This window comes from Anticarsia gemmatalis, chromosome 2, assembly GCF_050436995.1.
Source record: "Anticarsia gemmatalis isolate Benzon Research Colony breed Stoneville strain chromosome 2, ilAntGemm2 primary, whole genome shotgun sequence".
Classification (NCBI taxonomy): Eukaryota; Metazoa; Arthropoda; class Insecta; order Lepidoptera; family Erebidae; genus Anticarsia; species Anticarsia gemmatalis.
The window spans coordinates 12,095,211-12,120,391 of NC_134746.1; the positions used below are offsets into that span (position 1 = coordinate 12,095,211).

At 35.0% G+C, this 25,181-nt stretch overlaps 3 protein-coding genes and 2 non-coding genes across 6 annotated transcripts in view; 1 reads left to right on the forward strand and 4 right to left on the reverse strand.

The window, feature by feature from the left end:
• LOC142984890 (uncharacterized) overlaps positions 1–5,765 on the reverse strand; it is a 111,818-nt gene extending 106,053 nt beyond the window's left edge. Inside the window, exon 1 of the mRNA XM_076132762.1 lies at positions 5,456–5,765. The gene's annotated coding sequence lies outside the window, so the exon portion shown is untranslated. The remainder of the gene's footprint in view (positions 1–5,455) is intronic.
• A 10,154-nt stretch (positions 5,766–15,919) lies between these two features.
• On the reverse strand, positions 15,920–19,508 carry RpL7A (ribosomal protein L7A). Its single transcript, XM_076132780.1, has 7 exons — positions 19,350–19,508; positions 18,846–18,960; positions 18,018–18,167; positions 17,633–17,721; positions 17,037–17,168; positions 16,498–16,620; positions 15,920–16,125 (listed from the first exon to the last, which is right to left on the reverse strand). The coding sequence occupies exons 1-7, from the start codon at positions 19,362–19,364 to the stop codon at positions 15,943–15,945; spliced, it is 807 nt and encodes a 268-aa protein (XP_075988895.1). The 5' UTR covers positions 19,365–19,508; the 3' UTR covers positions 15,920–15,942.
• LOC142986456 (small nucleolar RNA SNORD36) lies at positions 17,788–17,868 on the reverse strand. Its single transcript, XR_012960372.1, has one exon. It is a non-coding gene; the product is annotated as a small nucleolar RNA SNORD36 (small nucleolar RNA).
• On the reverse strand, positions 18,596–18,672 carry LOC142986510 (small nucleolar RNA SNORD36). The gene has a single exon (XR_012960390.1). It is a non-coding gene; the product is annotated as a small nucleolar RNA SNORD36 (small nucleolar RNA).
• Positions 19,509–21,836: 2,328 nt separating the features above from the next.
• Positions 21,837–23,806, forward strand: LOC142978674 (uncharacterized). Of its 2 annotated transcripts, none has more exons than XM_076123192.1 (2): positions 21,837–22,432; positions 22,639–23,806. In XM_076123192.1, exon 2 carries the CDS (start codon positions 22,728–22,730, stop codon positions 23,790–23,792), a length of 1,065 nt encoding a protein of 354 aa, XP_075979307.1. In that variant the 5' UTR covers positions 21,837–22,432; positions 22,639–22,727; the 3' UTR covers positions 23,793–23,806. The 2 variants fall into 2 exon arrangements, with proteins under 2 accessions (XP_075979307.1, XP_075979298.1); XM_076123183.1 differs by having other exon boundaries at positions 21,881–22,489.
• The last annotated feature ends 1,375 nt before the right edge of the window (positions 23,807–25,181 follow it).

Below are 25,181 nucleotides of genomic sequence, written 5' to 3' on the forward strand. Positions count from 1 at the left end.
GGACTCAAGGCCTGATCCTTCCCTAGTTTAAGAGGAGGCCCTTGCCCTGCAGTGAGACAGTAGTGGGCAAAAAATTTTTTATATGATTATACTTCTACAAATAACTGTTTACTCGAAGGCTTGAGAAGGTATAAAGTCAATTGGAGCAAGTCTTTTGCAATATTAGAGTTTTTTTAGCCTATTATCAAACACCATTCAACTAAGCTTTGCATTTGGCAAAGCTTAGTTGACATCTCACAGCCGCTCACAAACTTGAAATAGGGACTTAGCCTGGGTTCTGAAAAGCTATAGTCACGCCTTCGAACAATGAATCATTCGTGAAAAAAAAAACTGATTGTGAAAAAATAATGATGATATCATATCATGATAAAGGAATCAAACTTGACCTCAAACTGCACCTACAATCTACATACACAACATCTTAATCCAGCAATTGCAGGTTTAGAAAAGAAAAGCCTAAGAATGATTCAATATCGCACAAGACTACTAGTAGAAACGGCTTTACATGAATGGAATTCTCATTTTAATGTGCCAATAAAACTGTACAGATTAACCTCAAAATGCAACTACATAGGCACACTAACTACACCTTAATCCACCAATTGCAGTTTTAGCAAAGAAAAGCCTAAGAGTGATTCAATATCGCATTAGACTACGAGTAGAAACGGCTTAACATGAATGGAATTCTCTATTTAATGTGCACATAAAACAGTATAGATTCGTAACAGCACTAATATTTGATTTGACTCCGGAAAACATTAATAGCTAATAGCATGCAGTTGATACAACAATGCGTGCTCTTCCGGCTTATAACAGTTTATGACTATGACTGTACAGTCAATGTTTTCATATAAATATTATATAATTAACAAACAGGTCGGGAAAAAAGTATTTTCGCATTATAGTATGTACGAACTTGTTATAAAATCTTTCTCTACGCAAAAAAGCTCGATATTTGGGTACCGCACGAGCTCACTAAAAGAAACCTAATGAACCGTGTTCTCATTTGTGGTTCTTAAAGCCAAAGAGATGTTATTACAAGTTCATACATACTATAATGCGAAAAGACTTTTTCCCCGACCTAATATTTAGTAATATTAAATCGAAAATACTACTATCCAAACTCTTATTAGCATATTTACAAAGGTTTTGCCACGAAATTAAATGAAGTATAATTAGGTTTATACAAATTGAATTAGCTTCAAAAGCGGAACTATTCAATATTAATGCAGTGTAGAGTATCTTCAGGAAATGTGCCCAGAAGACCGGCATATTATAATATACCACGTCCAAGTTCAATGATATTTACATAAGTAAAGAAAACATAAAAAACCTATTTGCTCATCTTTATTCGACTAATTATATTTAATGTAACAACGTATGTATTTAGGGTTAATGATGCAATATAATTTATTAATTAATGTTGAACAATTATTGAATTGGATTTCAATCACTGCTATCTAATCAGTCGCGGTTAAAGCGGTCTACATCACTACAATTGCTTCCACAACATAGAATTTGGACTACATGACTGTAGTCATTGTTTGTATAGTTCTGCTTGTACTTTGGATACATTATATAAAAACTTCTCATGTACGAAACTGTCCTTGTTTAAAACAAAACAATTAGTTGCTGCGTTTCTTAATAGTCACAGAGACATTCAGCTCAAATAAAACGGCCGAAAATACTCGTCAGTTACCTTAATAATCCAATTCTTAGAATCTTCAACAGTCCCACTAAATAAGTAAAGAGACATCTTTTAGTTTAAAAATCAAACAACAGATTTAAATTGAACTGCAAAAACGATTCACAGAAACGCTCAGAACACTCATTTTGACTGTTACTAAAGTTTCTGTTCCCCGAATTTTTTACCCAATTGACACTAATATTGCAAATGTGAATGATTGTCCGTCTATGTGTTTTTTACGCTCTTACGTCTAAGCCACTAACATTTCGATAGAATTTAGCAAGGACATGGTTAAAGACAGGGGATCAAACACAGGCTTCATATTTTCTACCACCAAGTGGCGAAAAAGGATTATACTTTGACAGAAGTGGAGCCGTATTACTCAGTTACTAAGCAATAAGGCCAAAGTGACTATAAACTACCCATTTCTATAAATAATTCTAAATTTATAATAGAAACAATGGACTCCCACACAATTCTGGCCGTAGGAAGTAGGTTAGCGGACCGTACAAGGTTTACAGCCTGTCATAAACGAACTTCATATTTCAAGAGTGAAAACAATATGAAATACGTGGAAAATCATCTCAATGTTTTGTATGTAGAAGCCGTGATTAAAATCTGGTTCTGCTGCGTATTTTATACTAGCGCCTGCTTGCGATTTCGCCCACATGAAAGTAATTCTTCTTCGAGGAAAAAAATTCTGTTAACCACTTTTTTTTTGTGAAAGAGAATATCAGTAATTAGCACTTCATAAAACATAAAAAAATATTTATTTAATTGTAACTTCTCAATACTTTTGCGCTGCTAACAGATTATACATCACGGGTATTAAGTGAACATGAGATAACTACCTTTGTTTGTTATTAATAAAGTAAATCTTAATATACTTAGTACCACTCTTTAGTAGACAACTAAGCTTTAAAAGAACCTACGTCAAAATGACTGTATAATGACAAAATCAAACAGTTTGAGATCTGCCCTTCAAGATACTTATAAACGAATCTTAATACTAAGTTAACTAAACAAAACAGCAAAACAAAGTCAACCTTCAAATCAACACCTTTATTTCCACTGCAGACACATTAAAATTCAAAACAATAGCGTACAAATGAGCTTCATTTTCCGCTCTTTATACCCGAGATTATACTAAGCCACACTCATCCGAACGACAGATAACACGCCAATAACGATAAATTGAAGTTTCATGGCCATTCTACATTTCGGGGACCAGAGATTACGTTAAGATGGCGAGACTATTTGTATTAAATGGTACCTTTTTGTTTAAGAATATAGCTGTACTTTTGACCGTGGAATTTTTATTTTTAACCGACTTTGTGAAAAGGAGGAAAGTCTCAATTTGTCTGTACTTTTTGACCCTGGGATCCGACTTTATGAAAATAAGGAGGTTCTCCATTCGTCTGTGATTGTCGCCTCATATCTTTTTCTTGGGTGGACCAATTTTAATTATTGTTTTTTATTTGATGGTGATGCTTGCCATATGGTCGCATTTGACGAGTAACTTTCAAGATATGTTTAAGAAATTGCCAAATGCAAGTTTCACCCTAAATATCAGACTAAGTACTTGATACTTATAAATGACAGCAAATATAAATAAAAAGTCTCAATTCCATTGCTAAGCTAATCGACACTTATCCGGAGGTGACGAAACTTAGAAGAATAAAACGATTGCCCCAACAAACGCACTTTAGTTTTCCCATGGTACGCTTTTAGCCAGTTTTCGCACCCCATATAGCCATAACATCTTTAAATGTACCCGGGGGTCCCTAACTTAATAGGAGCCGGGCTGTACTAAAAAAAAAACCGGCCAAGTGCGAGTCGGACTCTTGCATGAAGTGTTCCGTACCAAATAAATACTGAAAAACAGAAACACCCCTTATTATATATTGTTTTATTTTTCGTATTTGTTGTTATAGCGGCAACGGAAATACATAATGAGCTACAATACCTAGTCTTCTTACTTATCGTATGGTTAGTGGTCAACCTAGTGTCAAAGTTGTTCAAGCCGCCCAAAGGCCTTTGACGTGACTTAACGACTGTTGTCTTAATTGACAACAACCGGGACCAACATTTTACGTGCCCTCCGAAGCACGGAGACGCCCAACTCAAATACCACTACGCGGTCAGCGGAGGCTTATTAATAAGGTTTCGTTTTCGAGTCTGGGTGCGGAACCCTATAAACGGTGCAACCCACGCGATGCTAACTTCATTAAGAAACCCACGATCAAAATCAGCCAATAGAACTTGAAGAAATGAAATAAATCGCGTTGGACCAATTTCAAATTCGCAGAACGGCAGATAGGATTCTCGGTTGAAATTAATAATCGAACCGTCGTTTGTCAGATAGATAGCATTTGTCAAGATTGAACTAAGATTTCGAATGTCGAATCGTGTCAGACGCATAAAAAAGATTTTTATTCAAGTTGTAAAACTCATGTAACCTTTGATAATGGCTGTAAATTTTACATTTTGATTTAATTTCTTCGGACAGTTCAGCTCATAGCTTAAAATGTCGAAATGATAAATGGAATGTTAGTATGTATGAATTTTATTATGTGTCATTTGACCCAGTCAATTCCTCGAAGAGAGCAAAATGAGCCGTATTTTATATAACAACATAAGTGGTAGGAATATAATTACATTCTGTAAACCTAATATTACACAACAATAGGTACTTTAGATACAATTCATACTTTAAATAGAGCAATATGTAATACAATAAATGAAACGTTTTTAAACAAAATCGGAGCTGAAAATAGCTGTATATGAGAACATATTGTAGACTTAGTAGGTATATGTGCTAAACCCTCAGACGACACTTAAAACCTCTGTCTGGCTGTTGTAACTAGACTATGTATGGGTAAATGAGTGTACATTGTGTCGAAGTAAAATTAAACGTACCTATTTGGGTTTCGACCTAGATTCCACTTAGGTATAGTTTATACCTAAAAAAGACCAAACTATTTATTAAAAGCAAATGATATGATATAAAAAAGGGTTTGAATACTGATTAGATAAAGAAAAACACGTAATAATATGTACATATTTACATATTACACGTAAATATCTTACATATTTTTTATATGTGAATTTGGGAAATGGGTGAAAACATTTTTTAGATGGAAAACATTCTGTATAACTACTTAGCTATAACCAAACAGCATAATAATTAAATTACATAGTTATTACAACGAATTTAGGAAATTAATAAAGTGTATTTTCCTTGTACTTTAACTTATTTTAGCCGCTGCTATAGTTCGTAGACTATAATTAAACTTAGTTTAATTATTTAATTAAGTACTACAGTTATTGTAATCCATTTCTTCTTTTGCCAATCTTTTGCTTTCCTCATTATTCTAATGTTTCCATCTACAGCTCCTAATATTTAACTAAAAGAAAACAATCGTTTGAATAAACGAAAGAAAAAGAAACCTTTTAATTATTTCTTTACTGGTTCGTATTTTATTTACTCTCGCCAAATCTTTTTAATTATCTAAGCAATTTAAAAGAAGGGTCTTCTTAAAACATGCTTCTAAAACAGTCACTTATTTTATAAGACGCTTACGTGTGTACATACTTACTTTAAAAACGAGCAATTGCTTTAAAAGCCATAAAGCAATTGCACATTACATAGATACGTAAAGAAAGGTTCAATGAACTTTCAGACTGTCATAAAAAACGTTGATTTTAAACAAATAATATCGGTGTATCGTTTTAATAAATTAATAGCTTTTATGAATTAAAGCTTACCATAAAGTCCGACGCATTGAGCAATCCAATCCCACAAACAGTTATCATTATCACACCCATATCCACTTGGCATCGCTATCACAATTATCACTAAACAAAACACAAAAAGTCAATAATACACGCCACTACAATACATCTTCACAAAACATCGCCATATTGAAATACAATCAAAACAAAAATCGAATTCCATATTTGAAGTTCGACAATTGGCGGGATTATTTGACGTTTTTATTTTTTTTTATTGCTTTTATAGTGATGGGATTAATTGTCGAGGTCGAGCAACACGCGTGCGCGCGTCGACCGACATTTCGCGACTGAGCGAAGCGTCCATAGAGTTCACAGTACCTGTTACATATCAGATGGTTTTGCGCGTGCGTACTACAAAACGGGTACGGAACCATTAAGAGAGGCGTTTATTATTAAGTTTGCATAATAGTCGTTGACAATTCTTGATTGTTAGTTAGGTTGTAATTACTGAGAACTATTGAGCGCATCGTTGATTCTGTTTCCTTGTTGGCCGAGGATTTTTCTCTTGGTTGGGTTTTGTCAATCAGTGCGGCTTAATGGGAAGCTTTTGTAGCAATTTGTAAATGAATGAAACGTCCGCAGTTCAGTTCTCTCGGTGCAATGATTAAGCGGTTTGTTTCACGGATGAAAGATGGTTGTATGCGCTCATTCTCTCGTTAAACGGAAGACTAGTCATTTGTATTACTTACTACGTTTGGTGTTATAAATTATAAGATTAAAATATATTTAAGAGGGATGACAATATAATTAACAGTAGCTATCTTATTATCATTATTAAAAATAACTAGGTATTTACAAAAAAGCAATGAGCGTTACAAACTTAAAAGAGTTTAAGTAAACATTTATTTAACCTTACAATTCAAATGATCTTTTCTTTCAAAATAAAGTACGGAAACCTTTTCAAAACCTTTATTTAGATGATATTTTAATATCCACGTTGAACGCGTAAACCCTGTACAAATATTATTCATTAGATAACAAGCCACGAAAACTCCTTGTTTATGGTCGGTTTTTTTCTTAAATTTCCTTTTGCTCTGTTGTTTCCTGTATTGCTGTAACGAAAATTTTTGTTCGAAAATATGAGGTTACAATAATAAAGTTATTTCGTACGCTACGGACCTTCTTTTCTAGGTGTTTTCTACTTATTTTAATGGAATACCCTTTTCAAACGTTTATTCTAGTTATTGGATGTTCGTATCAATAATATTGGTATTGTTAGTTTTGTTTTCATTCTTATGATAATATTGTGTCTTGAATTTTTCATCAGAAGTTTATTTAAACTGGCTATCTATTTATTTAACTACCTGTAATCGAGGTTATAGCGATCAGGACTGCTGATCGTGAGATCTTGGGTTTGATTCCCGTGTTCGACAAAATCTTATTAGTATTTTCTAATTTATATTAGAATACTTCTGAATAGTAGTCTGGAAAGTAGTAACGTGCCCGCTATATGGCAAAAGGCTCGCCCGCTATTACATGGGACTAACAGTGTAATTAGAAAAACATAGCTGTATTTTGTATATAAATCTTTACTTCCACTATCGAGTTTGACAAGCGTGATATTATATAAGTTTGTTTAGTTATCTGTCAATCCTGTTTTTTTTATTCCTCAATATCAAAATCCTAGACTTATACGATGTTAATTATCAACCGCCAGTAATCCTAAGTATTCCTAAGATAACAAAGCTTCTAAAAGAGTAATTTTATCTTGTACATTTCTGTATAGCGTTATCAAAATAAAAGCACTCATTTATCAACGCATTTAAATAAATGGTAACACTTAACCCTTTTACCACCGACGCCTGATGTATGCGACAACTCATTTTCGTACCCAGAGCCCTGCGTCTTGTTCCTACATATTTATTTATATAACTACCTATGTAACATTGTTTCCTGTTCAAATGTGCGGAAGTTATATCGTCGTTGGTTCGATACCCGCACGGAACAATTATTTGTGCGATCCACAAATAGTTGTTTTGGGTCTTCCATCGGGTTGTTTGTATGTTTATAAAAGTCCCCGCATTAAAAAGAGCAATTTTTAGTGCGGGCGTTTATCAAAAAAAAGAAAATAATTACTCCGTGTCGTAACCTAGTGGAAAGGTTACTGGCAAACCCTATGGCCTTTTCTGCTCTCACGCTTCTTCTTCTGCGGTCACGGGTGTTTTTTAAACAAAATATCCTGGTTCGGTAATGAGTTCGAGGCACTACCGATATAATTAATTCATCGTATATCTAGATATAGTGGTCCACCTAGTGTCAAAGTTGTTTAAACCGCCTAAAGGCCTTTGTCATGGCTTAACAACTGTTATCTAAAAACCACTGGGACCTACTTATTACGCGCCGTCCGAAGGGCGTAGATATGCAGATCCAAACCCACAATGCGTCCACCCATCTATAGACGACCGCGTTAAGGTTTCTGAACCCAATTGATTTATTATGAGCGCCAGCATAATACTCCATACCCAACATAGAATATACAAAAGGATCAAATAAAGAGCGAATCGTTAAAAAAATCTACATACCCAAGGCTCTATCATACGCTTCAGCTACCATCAAAATTCATCCAAACACGGCCATACCTCACACGTTTCTAATTTAATAACGTTTTACTTACAAACGTGTGTGGATTATGTTACGTAAGTAACATTAGCAAGGCTTTTAATCTTGACTAACAGCCTCCAGGGAGACGCGCGTGAAATATGATTGCCGTGTTCAAGCAATGTGTACCTTGTGGTGATTATAACGTGTTATAGTTCCTGTTTAGTAAGCGGTAGGGGGAGAGAGGGGAGGATGGCAAATTTGGGGTATTCCTCTTTTAGCATGGTTTGAGCAACCTATATAGTATGCCTTTGTTAATAAATTGTGCTAAAAAAGGAATGTTTCGACGATTTGTCTGACGAAAAAATATTGACGCGAACGTCCCGTTTTACCATTAATCCTTAGGAAGTTAGTGAGTTAGTCAAAAGCAACTGTACTGCTGAAAGGGGTTAAACGACCCTTTTCAGTTAAATATCTAACTTAAATGTTTGACTAGTAAGTATACAATTTGCTAAAGAACTGCGACGATAAAGCCCGTAAAAGATGTTATTATGATCTTAAATTTGTCGTAAACTAAAGATATATTAGCTCTTAAATATCACAAATTATTCATATTTCACATTACACTTAACATCTCATAAATATAAGTACAATTACGACAACATATTTTACGAGCAAGTAGTGGTACCAGTCTAAGGAAACACCTTTGGGAAATTATATGAATAAACACGCCTTCGTTTTGACAAAGATTTATGATTAAAACATTAATATAAGTATAATACTGTTTAAGCCTTTTGAAAGTGTAAAGTAAAAGTAGTTTTTGAATATTTCAATAACTATAAAATTCATAGTAATCTTAAAGTTTGAAGTCTTCGAAAATCTAATATGAAACGTTTTTTTAACTCGCGTTTAACGTAGGCTGAATAGATTTAACTTAATATTTATTAAATGCAAATGAAAAGGTTACGTCGGTGTTGGTTCACCATTAATAGTAACCAACAACATCGCATATAATCTTGTTATGTAGATAATAATCTAAATCTAAAGATTCTAACTATTATTGAAAGGGCCACCATTACAGGTTAAAGCTAAACCACTCGCTCATTCTTATTTAATATCTGTTCCCTGCAAAGCCCTCCAAAATGCATTAAATCCATTTACTGTCCTGTAATAATGAATTGAATATAATTACATAATAAATTATCATTATATAATTAACCTTAATACAAAAAGCAATCAACAAGATATGTAACTCAATCTCTGTAAACTTTCAACTCAATCAATGGCCACTACAGAAAGCTCAGCTTGAATGGACCCTTGCTGTGACCCCGCACCCCCCACTGAGTAATACTCGAGAATCGAGTGATATAGTAAGTAAAGGTTTAAGTAAGTGTGCTAGTACTTAGTGGAACTGTAGAGCAATGCTCTTTAAAAGGGTAGTTTATAAGCATAGTATAAAAGTGACCTAATTTTTATAAGAAGCGTAGGTAAAGTTAAAATTTACAAATGTGTCTTTGCATTAAGGCATCATTCTCGGACCGGAACTAAAGTAGCGTCTAGGCTACTCAACTCCATCCGCTGGGACGCGGAGTATCCAATTGGAGGTACCGCGTCCTGGCCACTTTATGACTGACTGTTGAAGGAACACCGTCAGGTTTTTAGTCGGTATGCCCCTATGCCCAAATGTAAAGCCGGAACGCCTAGCCGGCGGGAGACCCCGACAGACCCCCGCTTCCTCCCTGGAGCGGGACATGCAGTAATGCGTTTTCCTGACGTGAAAAAAAAAGGCTACTCAACTCATATTTGAACAAATACTGCTTTTCGATTCTCGCGCCGTAAACGTGGGAACTCATTTATTATGGCATTTATTTTTCGTAAAATTCTTATTAACTGATACAATATGTATTTTTATGTCCGATAATTATTATCGTCATTGTGACAATCATCACACATCGAGTGCTGGATATTTAGCGAGGTATTATTGTTAATCGTATTGTAAGTGATCAATCGTATTGTAAGTGTCAAAGTTGTTCCAGCCACTGACTGACATGGTAAAATAAATAAATAAATAAATATCATTGGACAACTCACACACGGGCATTTGATTCCAAACTAAGCAGAGCTTGTACTATGGTAACCAAATAACTGATAAACATACTTACATATATACTTCTAAATACACACTTATATAGATAAATTGACAACCAGTCTCAGATCAAATACTCGTGCTCATCACACAAAGATTTGTCCCGGGTGGGATTCGAACCCACCACACGTTGCACTACGGTTGTTGCGGCGAAGTGACCGCTTAAACCACTGCGCCAAACGTGCAATTACTTAAAACTAGTACCAATTAGCAAGTAACGTTTAAAAACCAACCAGACAATGCTAAAATCCGGCATAATCTGCAGATTTTAAAGAATAAGGCGAGTTATTGGCTAGAACACCTGTCTGGAAGGCTTCCAACTGTTTGTATTAAGACTCGCTTAACTTGAACAAACGAGAGAAACCGATTGTAAATAAAGACCTGTTGTTTTCATTCATTGAAGTTATGCAGGTATTAGCAAATTGAGATTTACTTTAAAAATGAATTACGATCATGCGTACGGAAGTTTGTTTATTGGGTATTATAGAAACACGGCTAGCTAAAATTGGTCATTGAATCAAGGAAAAAATCAAAATGTGTTATGAAGTTAATTAATAATCCTTAAGTAAAATCTCATGTCAGAATTTCGCTATTAGGCGGATTTTTTAAAACGTGTACCATCGATTTTTGCTATGTCCTACGACTTTACATTTTTTTTAAACGATAACCATGATAGTATTTTATTTATTTTATATGTCCTCAGTAAAAACATATACTTAACTATATTTTTCTACTAAAATTGTCCTAATTACTTAACTATTTCAATATTTTTTTCATGAATATTGTTTTGCAGATGTCGATATTTACCCTGTCCTACCGATGTTTTGTCACCAACAAATTAAAATTACGAGATAATTACAAATATTTTGATAGCGAAACTCCTATCATTTGATAGCTTAGTAATTATATTATCTATATTCAAAATACTATAAGTACAAAACAACTCAGTGAATTTTAATATTTTTTTAAATGAAAGTCTTAATTTTTGACTTGGGTGGAATTCCACTGAGAAACTGCTTCATAAAAGCGATATATTAAAAACTAGCTGACCCGTGCGGCTCCGCTCGCGTGAATTTCGTACTGTTGCTTATTCGTTTGAGCACGCGAATTACGAAGCACTCGATACACATAAAAATGCTAACAACTCTTTTGTCATCTAATGGTTATATACGAAAGGGACCCGAAGGGCACACAATGTGACACAGGCTCAGGCAGGCCTGATTTCCTGTGGTTACCTTCTTTTCCGCTCTCGTCTGTATCCGTACCAGTTTACAGTGTAAAATATAATACCTTATTATAGACTGACCATTGCTTACCCGTCTGGATTCAGAATATTATAATAGGTACAGACAGACCTATCTGCGCCGGAGCTCTTCACACGCGTAATAATGTTTACTTGCGATGATACGTCCGAAACCGCGTAACCCGTAATTATTTTTTATATATCATCCGTTGTTTATTTTTTAAAACTTACCACGTAGTCTGTTTCATAAGCTATACAATTTATTTCCTTAATGCAACCAATTAATTTGGTTATGTGTTTCGAACAACAACGCCATCTGTTAGTTGCGGCGAACAACAAACGAAATTACTCGGTTGCCATCTAGGATATCCCGACCGCACCGGACCCACGTAAACCAACATTTTTGTGTAATATATCATACAACATTTATGTTTAAAAATCTTATAAATGTATAGCATGTTTCAAAGGTATTTTTTTACAATAAACAAATTAATTAGAAAAAACATGCTTTGTTGCGAGCTATAACGCCATCTATTGGTTGGTGCGAACAACAGGTATCGATACGGCAGGCGCCGCGTTAACTATATGCGAATGTTGTGTAATGGATTGTAACGCCATCTATGGTCTCTATAGGGAAACGCAGGTTCAAACGATTTCTACGTATATTTTTCAATATTCTAAATTTTTTTGAAATTTTATGCTATAAAAAGTATCCTAGAAACTGCTCCACTACTTAATCTATGCATATACCAAATTTCAGTGCATTCTATCCGGTAGTTTTTACGTGATAGCGTCACATACAGACGGAGGACAGACAGACAGACAGACAGACAGAAAAGAAAATTATAAATTGCAGATTCGGTATCAGTATCCGTTACTAAACATCCCCCATTGGTTTTTTTTTAAATATATTCAATGTACAGAATTGACCTCTCTACAGATTTATTATAAGTATAGATATAGATGTACTACACCAGTAGTCTTTCTAATATATGCCAACATTATTGTGCACTCCCTGGAATACTTTTCGTCATTGTTTCGTGGATCATTCTCAAAAGAAATATCAATGAAAATGGGCGGTTTGTCAAGTGCTAAAAATATTTCCATTGATCAACGGCGGATTTTGGGTAAATGAACTATATTTCAAGTAATTTGCACTTAATATACGATAAACTAACTAATATTTTACTAATTTGTATCAAAGTTTCGTTGCTTTTAATGTGAAATTATGTAAAGAAATAAAAAACTAATGTCGTTGGTGCGAAATCGTAACGTTCCACTGATAAACTTTTTGAAAAACGTTAGTCATCGGAATGAATAGTAACTCAGTGGAACGCTAAAACTGCATGCACAATGAATATTTTGTCAATCACACGAAACCGTTATTTTTAATAATTTATTTTATTTATTTTATCTTCCAAATTAATTTGATTGTATTTCGATAGTACGAGGGAGTATTGCGAACATCCCGCGCGAGGTAATAATACAAGCAATAACTAGGAGGCTTACGATATAGTCTGTGATTTAATCTCTAGGTTATTAATATTATTAAAACATAAACACTTGAACAATTTCAAATTTGTTTTTTTTCTATTAAGTATGCCTTTTCGAAAAGCCTCCTTTTCCCTTTTTCCAAATTATATTTTTTTTTAAACCGGGTTGAGTTATTTTCCCTAACCTATTGAGTCTATTGATTTTTCGAATTCTATAGAATTTGCCAAAAAAAGTGCCCATATTAATCAGAGCCTTACTTTTCCACTGAGTAATTTTTGCATTCCACTGATGTGAGTGTCCATTACTTTGAGAATACAAAAAAAGGTTTAATTACTCATTTATATTAGTTAGGTACTAATATCATTTATTATTATAAAACTAAATTTGTTGGTCGTTTTAATATGGACTTATTAAAGATAAACAGTTGAAATTAAAATAGTTACAAAGAAAAATAGGTTATCACTTTGTCACAATGTTAGTCAGGGGAGACAATAGGTCGATTACAATAATTAATCATTCTTGTAGATGATATAAGTGCACTTTTTTAAATTCATTGGCCTTCATGTAAGTGAATAAAAGTGTGATTATTCAGTAAATTATGTTATGTATTTCATAGGAAGGTTTTGAATATGTTACTCAGTGGAACTGAAAATCGTCTACAAGAATATTTAATCGCTTATATTTCATTAACTAAATAATATTTGTAAAACCATTAGTTATTCAATAAAGTTTATTTATTAAACAATAACATTTTCGAAAGATATATTTAAAAATGTAACAAAAAAATTAAACTGCTAGTTTTAAAAAGGGTACACGTTTTAAAAAAAATATCCCAATTTCTATTTGATAGATTCTAGCGATCAACTCGAACAGTGACCAAAAAGTTGCATAAAATAATCACAGCCACATTTATTTTGATTAAACTACTAATTAATTAAATAAGAATAATAAACGCTTAAAGTAAATCTTTGATATTTACAAATATTGACACCGACAATGCTTAACAAACATATTTTTGCAGATCGAGAGACGAACATTATAAAAGCAATTAGCAAGCTAAGCGTATCTGCAACGATGCTACGACGTAGCAATTCTCCAATGCGTAGCTAAGTTATTTAAATAGTGTAAGCGCTACGCGGTTTACGTAGCACTTCCGTAACGCTACGCTACTTAACCGTGGGACACCTTGTTGAATAATAATCATGTCTCAAATAACTTGAGGTGACAATCAATATACGCACTTAATTATATGTTATACGGCTAATGTACGTCACTATTTACATAAATATGTGATTTAAGCAAGCAAATACAATTTATAAGCTATTTAATAAAATATTAATATATTATTAAATAATTAATTTGAGGTAACGTAAATATCTTTGATTAGATTCTTTAATTATCCCGTTTTTACGAAGATGTTAACTGAAGTCTAGCTTAATAGCTTAATTCAATAACTTCAAACATTTATTCAGGTCAGATATACGTAGTATGTCATTGTAATGTATGTAATGTATCTTTTATGCTATAAATTACAGTAAAAGAAAACACTTATTAGACTTGGCGGATCAATTTTTTATTGTAGTTGGAAAACTATAATACTTTCTTATGGCGCAAATGTACCTAATAATCGACCAGCATTTTAAAAACATTCTACCAAAAGCATAATAATCTACAAAAATTTTAACCTTAAAATAACATAACTAAACCTTCAATAACAACCTAAAATCTCCTCAAAACTCAATGCCAAATTCAGGTAATCATTTTAAAATATGGCGGCTAAAATTTTCTCGAAAGCAAAGAAGTTCACACAATAGACGCTTTCAGAGATGAATGGAGCTTCATCCGCTTACCGATTGTCCCTTATCTATGCGGCTACAGCCTCCAATGGGCTATTTTATATAACCGTAGCCATAGCAGATAAGACATAGTGTTTAAGTCGATTAATCTTCCCAAAAAGTGTGGATTTAATATTGTTTAACTTTGTTGTGTTTAAACTATTAGATGTTGGTAAGAAAATTGGTCGTCGTTTCGAGGATTTATGTATCTTACATTGTAGTAAAAATAGCATCACATTGTAATCTGCAACATGTTAGTTTAAGTATATTTATTTAAATACCTAGGGAATATTTAGCAAGCTCCAAAGACCTACCCTGCCTAAAATAAATCTCCATTCGAGACAAACAGGCATGTTACCCAGTAGACCTAGTTTAGTTAAATGCATGCTTTACCTACCTACGTAATCGAATTCCTATCAAAAATGTAGACCAAAGCCTTGAAACGTCATAACATTTTAATAACAATTTATTATTAGTACGAGCTAAAAGCTTGCAAATTCATCTCATCATTTAACAGATGTGTTTCAGCATGCGTAATTATGTTAAATCTGTCGAGTTTACGAGTGTTTACGCGTACTTTCTCATAAATAATTTACAATAATGGAAACACTGCGAATGTGTTCCGACTTCCTTGGCTGTTTACATTATCGACATTTACGAACTGTGTGAATGTGGAATAGGCCTTAGTTTACAATTGTGAAAAGCGACATCTATAGTAAACTGGTGTCAAGACGTTCAGAATCAGCAATGTCAAATCATGCTCAATTCGAAAAATCAATGATAGATGGCGTTATCGAAAAATGGAAAAAACGGCGTGTGCCTTGCCAGCATATTATACAGTACAACCGCCCATCAGCCTGATTGTATGCCCACTGGCCCTTATAATTGTACAAAGCTTGGTGCCCTGTATTCGAAGAACACCATGGCGGCTTCCTTGAGCTTCATAACTACAAAAGAATTCCCATGAACTCAGGGCGCTAGCGTTTCCGGAGGTAGTGTATGTGTTGGTGCATAGTTTCTTTTTCGCGTGATAACGGCTTATCCGTTTAGAATGTAATAAGGCATGGCGGTAGATTATATCGTAACTTGCAAATTAATTTTGCAAACTAAGTTCATTTTGTTGGCCAGTAAAGGTGGTTTATAAAAGACAAGGTAAAGGTAATACAAGAAAAACAACGGAATTAGGTCTTAAACTTTATTAGGCTTAGCCCTGTTTCTGCGCCAACTCGCGGGCCTTCGCCTTCTCGAGCTTAGCGATACGCGCATTGGACTTGTTGCCGAGGACACCACCGCCCCAGTGTTTGCGTAGCTCCTCATAACGCTCATTGAAGTTAGTCTTGATGGCCTCCACCACCTTCGAGAAGGCAGCACGGTCGCCAGACTCAACCTGATGATAAAAAAAAAAGCTATAGTAGAAAAGTAATAAAATATTTTTGTAATAATAGGATGTATCGTTTGGAAGTGGTAAGATGGCATCCTCAGATAAATCTATTGGTGGTAGAAGGGTTGTCATCATGGCATTATTGATAGCAAATATATCATCATAACATGCTCATCTTACATAAGTAATAATTAGTGTGCACAGAAATGTTCAGTTCACTCAATAAGAACAATATTGTGATGAGTTCTCAACCTATTATATTTTGTAGCCAATTCAAAATGAAAACAGAATACGTAAACAAGAACTTAAGAGCTAATATCAAAGTCATTATCTCAAAAAGTTATTTCATTTCTAAAATAATGAAAAGAATATACATACATGTGTCAGTGCAACACTGGTGCAAGTCTTGCGGTGTACAAGGGCTCCCAGACGGGACTTGCCCTTGACGATACAGTACGGCACACCCATCTTACGGCAGAGGGCGGGCAGGAAGAGCACGAGCTGGAAATAACAACAATTTAAATAAAAACTTGAGTCTTGCGATAGTTGTAGAGTGTAAAGAGTATGGAATATGCTCAGAGTCATTCATCTTCATGCAACTACAAATTTTGTGTGTATTAATTTGTAGCCTCAGGTGAAGAAATTCTAACATCATTGCAATGTAAAGCAAAGTATTCTTATAAACAGACAATGCACATACTGCACTGCTGTTAACTAATACAAGTGAGTTATTTAGCCACAAAGACAATAAGTAACTTTCACTTTTTTCTAAGATGTAAATGTTTGTTACTGGTTAATGAAACCTTTTTCAAAAATTATACTTTAGTGGCATAGATAACAGACAATGAGCTAAAGTTCTGTAAATGTATAATGAATATTATTATTTAAAATCATAACTAGTAACAAAAAATACATACCTCAATAGGGTCTACGTCATGTGCGATGACAACCAGCTGTGCCTTCTTCTTCTCCACCAGCTTGGTGACGGTGTTGGTGCCAGCACGGAGGGTGAGGGGCCTCTTTGGTGGGGGCTCATCTTTCTTGGCAACCTACAATATGGCACATGGTAAGTATGGAGTTTATAAACCAGGGGGGATGGGTATTGTGTAGGAAACATCAGAGATCTTGGTGGTTAGTGGTCTTCATGGCAATCTGAAGTGTTTTGTTATGCATCATGACAATGTATATTTGACTATATTTTAAAGTTAAAATTTTCTGTGTACAGTATTTGTTTAATTGTGCAAATGTTGTCTTAGTCCTTCAAATTAGGGTTGCATGTACAGGATATTTCTTTATTTACAGTCATAACTAGAAAGCATCAAGTTTTGCAGTAGTATTTTACTGGCATGTTTTTTTTTTTCAAAAATACTTGATTCTCTTCTACAAATATTTTTTTATAATAACAAATAAAATAAAGTTACACTTGAATAACACTATTTGCACTCACACAGATTGAAACTTAAAATAGACATAACTTTGCAGGGAATGCTTTGAAAACATTTGTTTTTCTTACCTTAGCTTCAGCAGCCTTCTTTAGGCGGTCTTTCCTGACTGCCTCAGTCTCTGGCCTGTATTTTTCCAAGATCTTGAACAAACCCTTTGCTGAAACGCGACAACAACTATTTGTAACAAATCCTGGTACAATTCATATTTGAAAGTTAAAGAAAGTTATATCAGAGTTAAAAAGCTCGTATATATTTTGATAATCATAGTGATTCATCGTTGCATTTGGTAGGATCATCATGTAAACCTATACATCTATTTTGATATCAGAAACTGCAAAAGTTTTTACAATCTTAAACTGCCAATTAGCTCAACACACAGCTTGATTGTATTTCCAAAGGAAATATGTATACAGGAAGTAAAGATTTAAATAGAGATTAATTATTTTTATGTACCTGTGGTCTTGTCAAGTGTCTGGGTGAACTGGTTGATTGGCGGGGGCACCTTGAGACGGCGCTGGAGCACTGCCTTCTGGCGCTGGATACGGATGTATTTGGGCCATCTGACGAAACGGGAGAGGTCCCTTGTGGGCTGGATATCCTGGCCTGGTGATCAATGACAAAAACAAACTTTAATATTATTTAGTAGTCAACAAAAAGAGTACTCCTATTACCTTTTGAGTGTTGTGGTTATATTAGTTAGTTTTGGAATAAAATTTAGGTTATACCTAGTAATAATAAACATAATAAAAAAACAAATCCACTATGTTGATTGATGACAATAATGGTAGCGGAAAATAACATAGGTGTTCACCTTGAATTGAATGTTGTTGCTTGTAGTCAATTGATAGAATATTCACACATAATAAATTGTATAATCACACATGTGCCTCAATGATCAGGAAATGCATGAAGAACTTTTATAAACAATGACCGCACCTCAGAGTAAGTGCAGTACAGTAAACTTTTAAATAATTCATTTCAAAGATACTATTCAGAGGTTATGATGCTAAGTTATATTTGAAGTTACATGGACTAATCAGTGTTAAAAAGCTCGTATAATTTGTAAACCACATGGTTTAATTCAGATTAAAGTTTTACATCATTTTAGTCCATGCTTTCGATAAGGCGCGAAACATAACTTTCCAAACTAACCTGACTGAACACACTAGTAAAAAAGTAAGAACTTCGTTTGTATTTGGAACACTTGCACTTCACTAACAAAAACACTGGCCAGTTCAGTAAACTCGTCACCGAATAAACAAGTTTAGAATGGAAACTTACCAATAGCAAAGTTCTTGGTCCTCTTCTCAAAGAGTGGGTTCACCACCTTTTTGGGTTCAACTTTCTTCACGACCAAAGGAGCGGCCGCTACCTTTTTGCCTACCTTCTTCTTAGGCTGAAATAACAATAACCACATAAGCAACGGTTGTGATTTGCCACGTTTTGTAGTTGTAACAATTTGTCGTCAGCGATCTTGGTGATAATTTGGTGGTAATCATAGCACTTCAGCAAAAAGTTAACATCATGGCATTGATTTGAGGTTATGTCCGTTTTACTTTCAAAATCAATTACAATTAAGAAATTAAGCTTTAACAAGGGAAATAAACTCAAATACACAAGTTATAGACGCACTACTAATATAAAATACCTGGAGATATGGAATATAAACTGTATTGATGTGCAAAACAACGACGGCCCCATAAACATGTTATGGTGTAAACTTCACGATAATATCACTTCTTGTAACAAAAATACAGTAATTGACTAAACGCACATGGCTTTTACCTTCTTCTGCACCATCTTGATAGAGTTTTATTAAAGTGATCTAAAGGCCACGAACAGATACGTGACCTAAAGCGAACACCAAACGTTCGGCGAAAATGGCCGAAACAAAAAGGTTTGACAGCAATGAGAAACGTCAAATGTAAACGTTACCACAGACTATAGCTCAATGTGCTACTGGAGCGCCATCTATAATATGTTTGAAACAGAGGGTTTTTAGGCAGTACTTATTTAGTTATTCCGTTATTCTGACCATAAAAGAAAGCTTACGGCGCCTACCTACTACGGAATTAGTGCTTATATACCTATTGTTTTTTACTACACTGTAATACTGTTATCAGAGTATTGTATACGGCAACGAACTATATCAGTAATAACCATAGTCGTTGTCCCCGTACTCACTAGCATTTCTTATGTACCACTCCTTACATTTTACAGTCAGCATTTATTTTATTCTTCGCAGAGAAGTAGGCGCAGAATATTTTTTTTTACTTCTTCATAACAGCGCGTGTTGTTATATTCAGATTATTTAGGAAAAGAAAGTTCAATATTTGTTATTTTTTTCTGATGTTTAATTTTATTCTTTGTGTGTTACGCTATGTGGTTTACAATTTCAATGGCGAACTTAACTCTTCTTTACTTCTTCTTCTTAGCGTGTCGATGGCAAACAAATTATAATATTAATTTAAAATAGTGTATAACACTTTCTGTCTTGCTATACACTGCCAGCCCAGTATTCAGCTACGTGTATAGCGTTTTCTGTACAGCTCATAAGGTCCTGGTATGAGCAAGAGTCAGGGCACTCCGGGCATGACAACATGTGGGCCATGTCCTCTGTGGCTCCACATCTACAAGAAATATTTGACCTGTCGAGGAAACCCCACCTGGCCATGTTCTCCTTGCTGCGGCCTACCCGGGTTCGTAGCCTATTGAGGGATTTCCAGGTTGACCACGGCATATTGTGTCCTGGTGGGAGTTCCTCGGCCGGGGGGACAAAGTCTGGAGGTGGAGGGTAGTTTTCACGCCAAATTGTGAGCCTTTTTTGAGACGCAGCGCTGCCACTTAATGGTTGGACACACCTAACAAAACTGTTACGGCTTTTAAGTCGTTGAGGGACACCTTTGTGCCCATTCAAGGGGTGCCGTTGGTCTGTTTCCATTTTGTGTCGTTCTCTGAAAGCAGCAACCTGCCTGCGCACAGCAGGTGGAGCTATTCCGGCTAAAGGATATAGCATTGGTACCGGGGTCGGTTTGAGGCAGCCAGTTATAATCCGGCACGTGTCGTTTAATGCTACATCTACTTGTTTTGCATGAGCCGATCTACTCCACACTGGGGCGGTGTATTCCGCTGCTGAGTAACAAAGAGCCAGTCCTGTGGTGCGCAGAACATGGGGTGAAGCTCCCCACTTGGTGTTGGTAAGGCGTCTCAGCAGGTTATTACGTGCAGTAACCTTGTGCTTCACATGTCATTGTTTGCAGTTCTCTTTGTAATTAAGTGACCTGTCTAGAATAATTCCCAGGTATTTCGGACTGGAGCAGTGTTCAATTGGAACTCCCTGCCACTTAATTTCGAGAGGTCTATTGGCTTCTCTATTGCGTAGATGGAAGGCACAGGTTTGGGTTTTGGAAGGGTTTGGCTTGAGTGCGTTATCCTTGTAATATTGACTCAGATCGTCAAGAGCCCTGTTAAGGCAGTCTTCAACTGCTTCGAAAGATGACGACTGTGAGGTCAGTGCGAGATCGTCTGCATAGAGGAACCGTTTAGTATTCACGGTGGCAGGTTGATCGTTAGTATAAATGTTGAAGAGTAGAGGTGCCAGTACACTTCCCTGAGGTAGACCATTTTTTTGTGAGTGCCATCGGCTTTTGTTTGGCTGCAGGTGTACTTGAAAGCGGCGGTTTCTAAGGAGTTCACTCAGGATTCTCACAAAGTTGAAATCGCCAGTTAGTTCCTCAACCTTCCAGAGCAGTCGCTTCAGGTTAACCGTGTCATAGGCTGCTGATAGATCCACAAAGACGGCTCCCGTTATCATGCCCAGCTCGAATCCGTCCTCAATGTGCTGAGTGAGGTTAAGAGTCTGACCGCACTTTACTTTTTACTCTTCTTTACTAAACGATATCTCTTACCTACCTTGCATAAATTGTAAGAAGTGATTTTAACACGAAATAACATCTTGTGTTAATTATTTCGTGGTTGAAAATCTATACTACAACGCAATTATCTTTCATGTTTTATCTTGAATATTATTGGCCTAAAATTATAATATTAAGCAGAATTTTCACTTCTTTGTCTTAAATGTTTGGTTTTCTGAGGTATAATATTTATATAGGTACCTATGTTTGGTTTTCTGAGGTCTGAGGAGACAGGAGAAGTATTCACCCCACAACTTTTTTTTCATTAATTTTGTCTCTAACTTACTGGCATTAGACCCGAATCTTATTTTTTTTTTTATATTTGTTGGAATTAAGAACGAAAATAAAACATTAATTGCAATATATATCATTTTACTGCTATCGCCTTTCTTCGCCGACAACCGCCATCTTGTGGTACACGTGGTTACTTCAATAGATAATAATATGCTCATTGCTCACTTTGCTTAGTTTAGATAAAGACCACCTAGATGGCGCTGTACTTCCCAGTGACCATGGGTAAAATAAAAAAAAAGTAAACATTTTATGTTGCGGATTCGATTCTTGTAATAAACGATTACTTATTTGTTTGACCGAATGCGGCAATTTATTGTGTCTTTAATTAGTTGAGAAGAACAAACGAAATAATGTTCAGTTTTTATAAAGGACAACAGTTAAAATATTAATTACAACTTTTGTTATGTAGCGGGCTTCATAGTTCATTGTATAAACGCGATGCTATGTCTAAGTAAAGTTAATAAATTATTGAAAAGTACAATAAAACAAATGTTTTATATCCTCTACATTTCCAACACTGTTTATCGTACTTCGGTCTTTTTACGACCGGCAAATTGAATCACCACATCACATCGTCCATTTTGAAATTTTAAAGGAAAACAGAAATGCGGCAACAGGTTTATGGGCTATAAAACGAAAATGTTATTTATTTTAGAATAAGTAAATATTAAGTTAAATTCCACATGGATTTTAAAAAGTATTTGTTTGCTTTTTTCGGTGAGGTGCTTTTTTATCTTCAGAATAAATTAACTTTAGAAAAACATCAACTATGACCCAAATGCTTGCTCTTGCTCATTTACCGATACGCAATTAGGATTTGTAAATAAGCAAATGGTTATTATAATTGCAATACTTATCTTTTTCAGCATTAATATCATCTTCCAACGCCATCCAAGTTAACCTGCAAGGCTCTCTCAGTTTTGGAAAAGATGTAGTCGACACACTGAGTTTATTCATGCGAAGAAACGCTGGCTTTTCAAGACGATCAATGTCACCGAGTAAAGAAAATGACTACTCATATCTTTTAATAAAAACTAGTAATTTATGCCGAGGCTTGGCTTTCTGCGAGGGGAAATTAGAACCGTTTTTAAATGAATACGTATCGGACATGACAAACGCAGTCAAGTCGGTTTTAGAAGTCGTAATCCATCCTGAACCGAAGCCAGACTTAGAGAACATAACAAGCAATGCATTTTTCAATGAAGAACTTAACGCATGTTTGCGAGAAATAAGAAAATTGCTCCGAACGGCCGACATGGTGGTAACGGGAAAAACTGAATCGTACTACTGGACCGATTTGATCAAGAAAATAAGCTCTATGTTTCAGGAATCAGGAATATCAGTAGGCTTGGAGAAAATAGAAAATAACCATGGTGATTTGACCGAGATAAAGAAAACATTGACACAGAAATTTGTTATCGCAACGGTGGTTATTGAAGGTAAATATGAGAGCAGAATTTGTTCAGAACATGGGATTTGTACGAAATCGTTCGAATGTACAAAAGCGTTAAGCACATTATTGGGCGCATTTCCCGATCTGGATGGAGAAAAAGTAAAAGGATTTATGAGAATAGTATCTGAAAGTTTATTAGAAACTACGTTTTACTCTCATCTGAGTGAAACAACGAGTAATGAACTGCAAGTGATATTGAACGACATGGCGTATTCTGATAGTGTACCGACTAAAGAAGTGCTACATACTGTTCATAAAACTGTGGATGAAAGACTAGGTGAGGTTCAAGTAAATGCTCATCAGACAGGTGGGAAAGATGTGGAATTACTCCACGTGATACTTTCCGATATGGATCATATCTACGCTAAAAGGAAGGTGGATCCTTTTCACGTGTTTTTGTCGAATTTCTTCGAATGGACGACGATGGATACGAAGTTGAGGTCGTATGTAAGAGACGTGATGAAAGAGATAGGAGACCAGCTGTATGAGGTGTCCGAACAATTGCAAGTGAAAGTCATTAGGGAAGTGAAGGCGTTTTTGGAACTGACTATTGATCCTGAAAATTAAATGAGTTTTGTCTTCATTGTTTTTCAATTTACGTGTTCATTTGACTTGAGAAGATTAAAATTAAAATGTAGTGTAATCTTTTAGCCCGGGTACTAATACCCATGAAAGTACGGCTTCCTATAAGTTATTTAAGGTCGCATGTCAATGTTCAAAGATGAACCTATAATAGATACAAGTAGACATACAACTACATAAAAGTACAGTCTGTACAGAAGTTTTGATACTTTTATAAACCAAACAAAACATAAAACTCATTTCCTCTCAACGTACACATCAGCAAATGTTATCTCAAATAATATTTGAACCTAAAAGGTTAACAAATACCTGAAACGTACCCATTTGCCCATTTTCACCCTCCGTAATCTACCTGTGAAGTAGAAATTACATTAAAAAGTTTGTTATTCGACGCTTTCATAACACTAATGGTACCTAATGATCGGACCCGTAAAACGCTCGGTACGCGGAATGACTGGTCAAACTGCGAAACGACATTTAAAATGTATTAATATTTGTCGTTTATCAAAAGGTGAAAGTTTTGTAAAGGACCTTTTTAGGGAATAAGCTGGTAGTGGGAATTTGTTGTGAATTGAACTAATGTTATTTTGATCTGTTTCTTTGAAGGTCATTGGAAAAGAAGAAATTATTCATGGAACTAGATAAATTGCCGTATTTCTTCTTTTACGGGCTGTTCGTAACAAATAAGTTTTTCATCGTAAGACATTGGATCATTGCTACCCGTCTTTTAATAGGTACAGTTAATTGAACACCTGTGTGTAAAATTAATATTTTTCCTAATTTATTACAAAACTTTCTTCAGTGAAAGAAAGGTCGAGTAATTTGAGAAATCTTTGATAATTATCAGTTCAAACTTGGACCGTTTGCAGTAATAACTGAAAACTTTTCTTGCTTTATGTTAATTCAAAATTTGAGGCAATTTACTTAATAAGGCGTTTGAACTTTGGTTGTATTGTGCGAAGCAAAATACTTTTTCGTTAGCTGAAGGACAAAGTATATTAATTGAATTAGGTACTAATACTAAAACACTATCTTATTTATATGATATAATATAATAACATTGATTAAATTTTAGTTAAAATATTAAAAAAATATATATTTTTTAATGTTTCTTCAGTGATAGCCACGTGGTCTTAGTTGGCATGCAAAGTCCCCAACCCGCACTTTGTCAGCGTGGTGGACTCAAGGCCTAACCCCTCCCCTTCGTTTGGGAGGAGACCCGTTTTTTTTAAAATTGGGCCCAAGAGTTAGCCTACAGCGCTACGATTATAGCGGCGAGGTGACTACGTTAACCAAACCAAACGTGCAGTGGTTATCAAAGAATCGCCTAATTGTATTCCCGAACTAGAAAAGGCGACTAATCTAATATAATCT

Bases quoted from the DNA above. Each gene is read 5' to 3' on its own strand.
- RpL7A (XM_076132780.1), bottom strand. The intron at 18,168-18,845 runs GTAAGTTTCCAT...ATTGATCACCAG, and splicing joins GACCAAGAACTTTGCTATTG to GCCAGGATATCCAGCCCACA. The intron at 16,621-17,036 runs GTATGTATTTTT...TGTTATTTCCAG, and splicing joins ATGACGTAGACCCTATTGAG to CTCGTGCTCTTCCTGCCCGC.
- LOC142978674 (XM_076123183.1), top strand. From the start codon at position 22,456: ATGGATTTTAAAAAGTATTTGTTTGCTTTTTTCG. The intron at 22,490-22,638 runs GTGAGGTGCTTT...TATCTTTTTCAG, and splicing joins GTATTTGTTTGCTTTTTTCG to CATTAATATCATCTTCCAAC.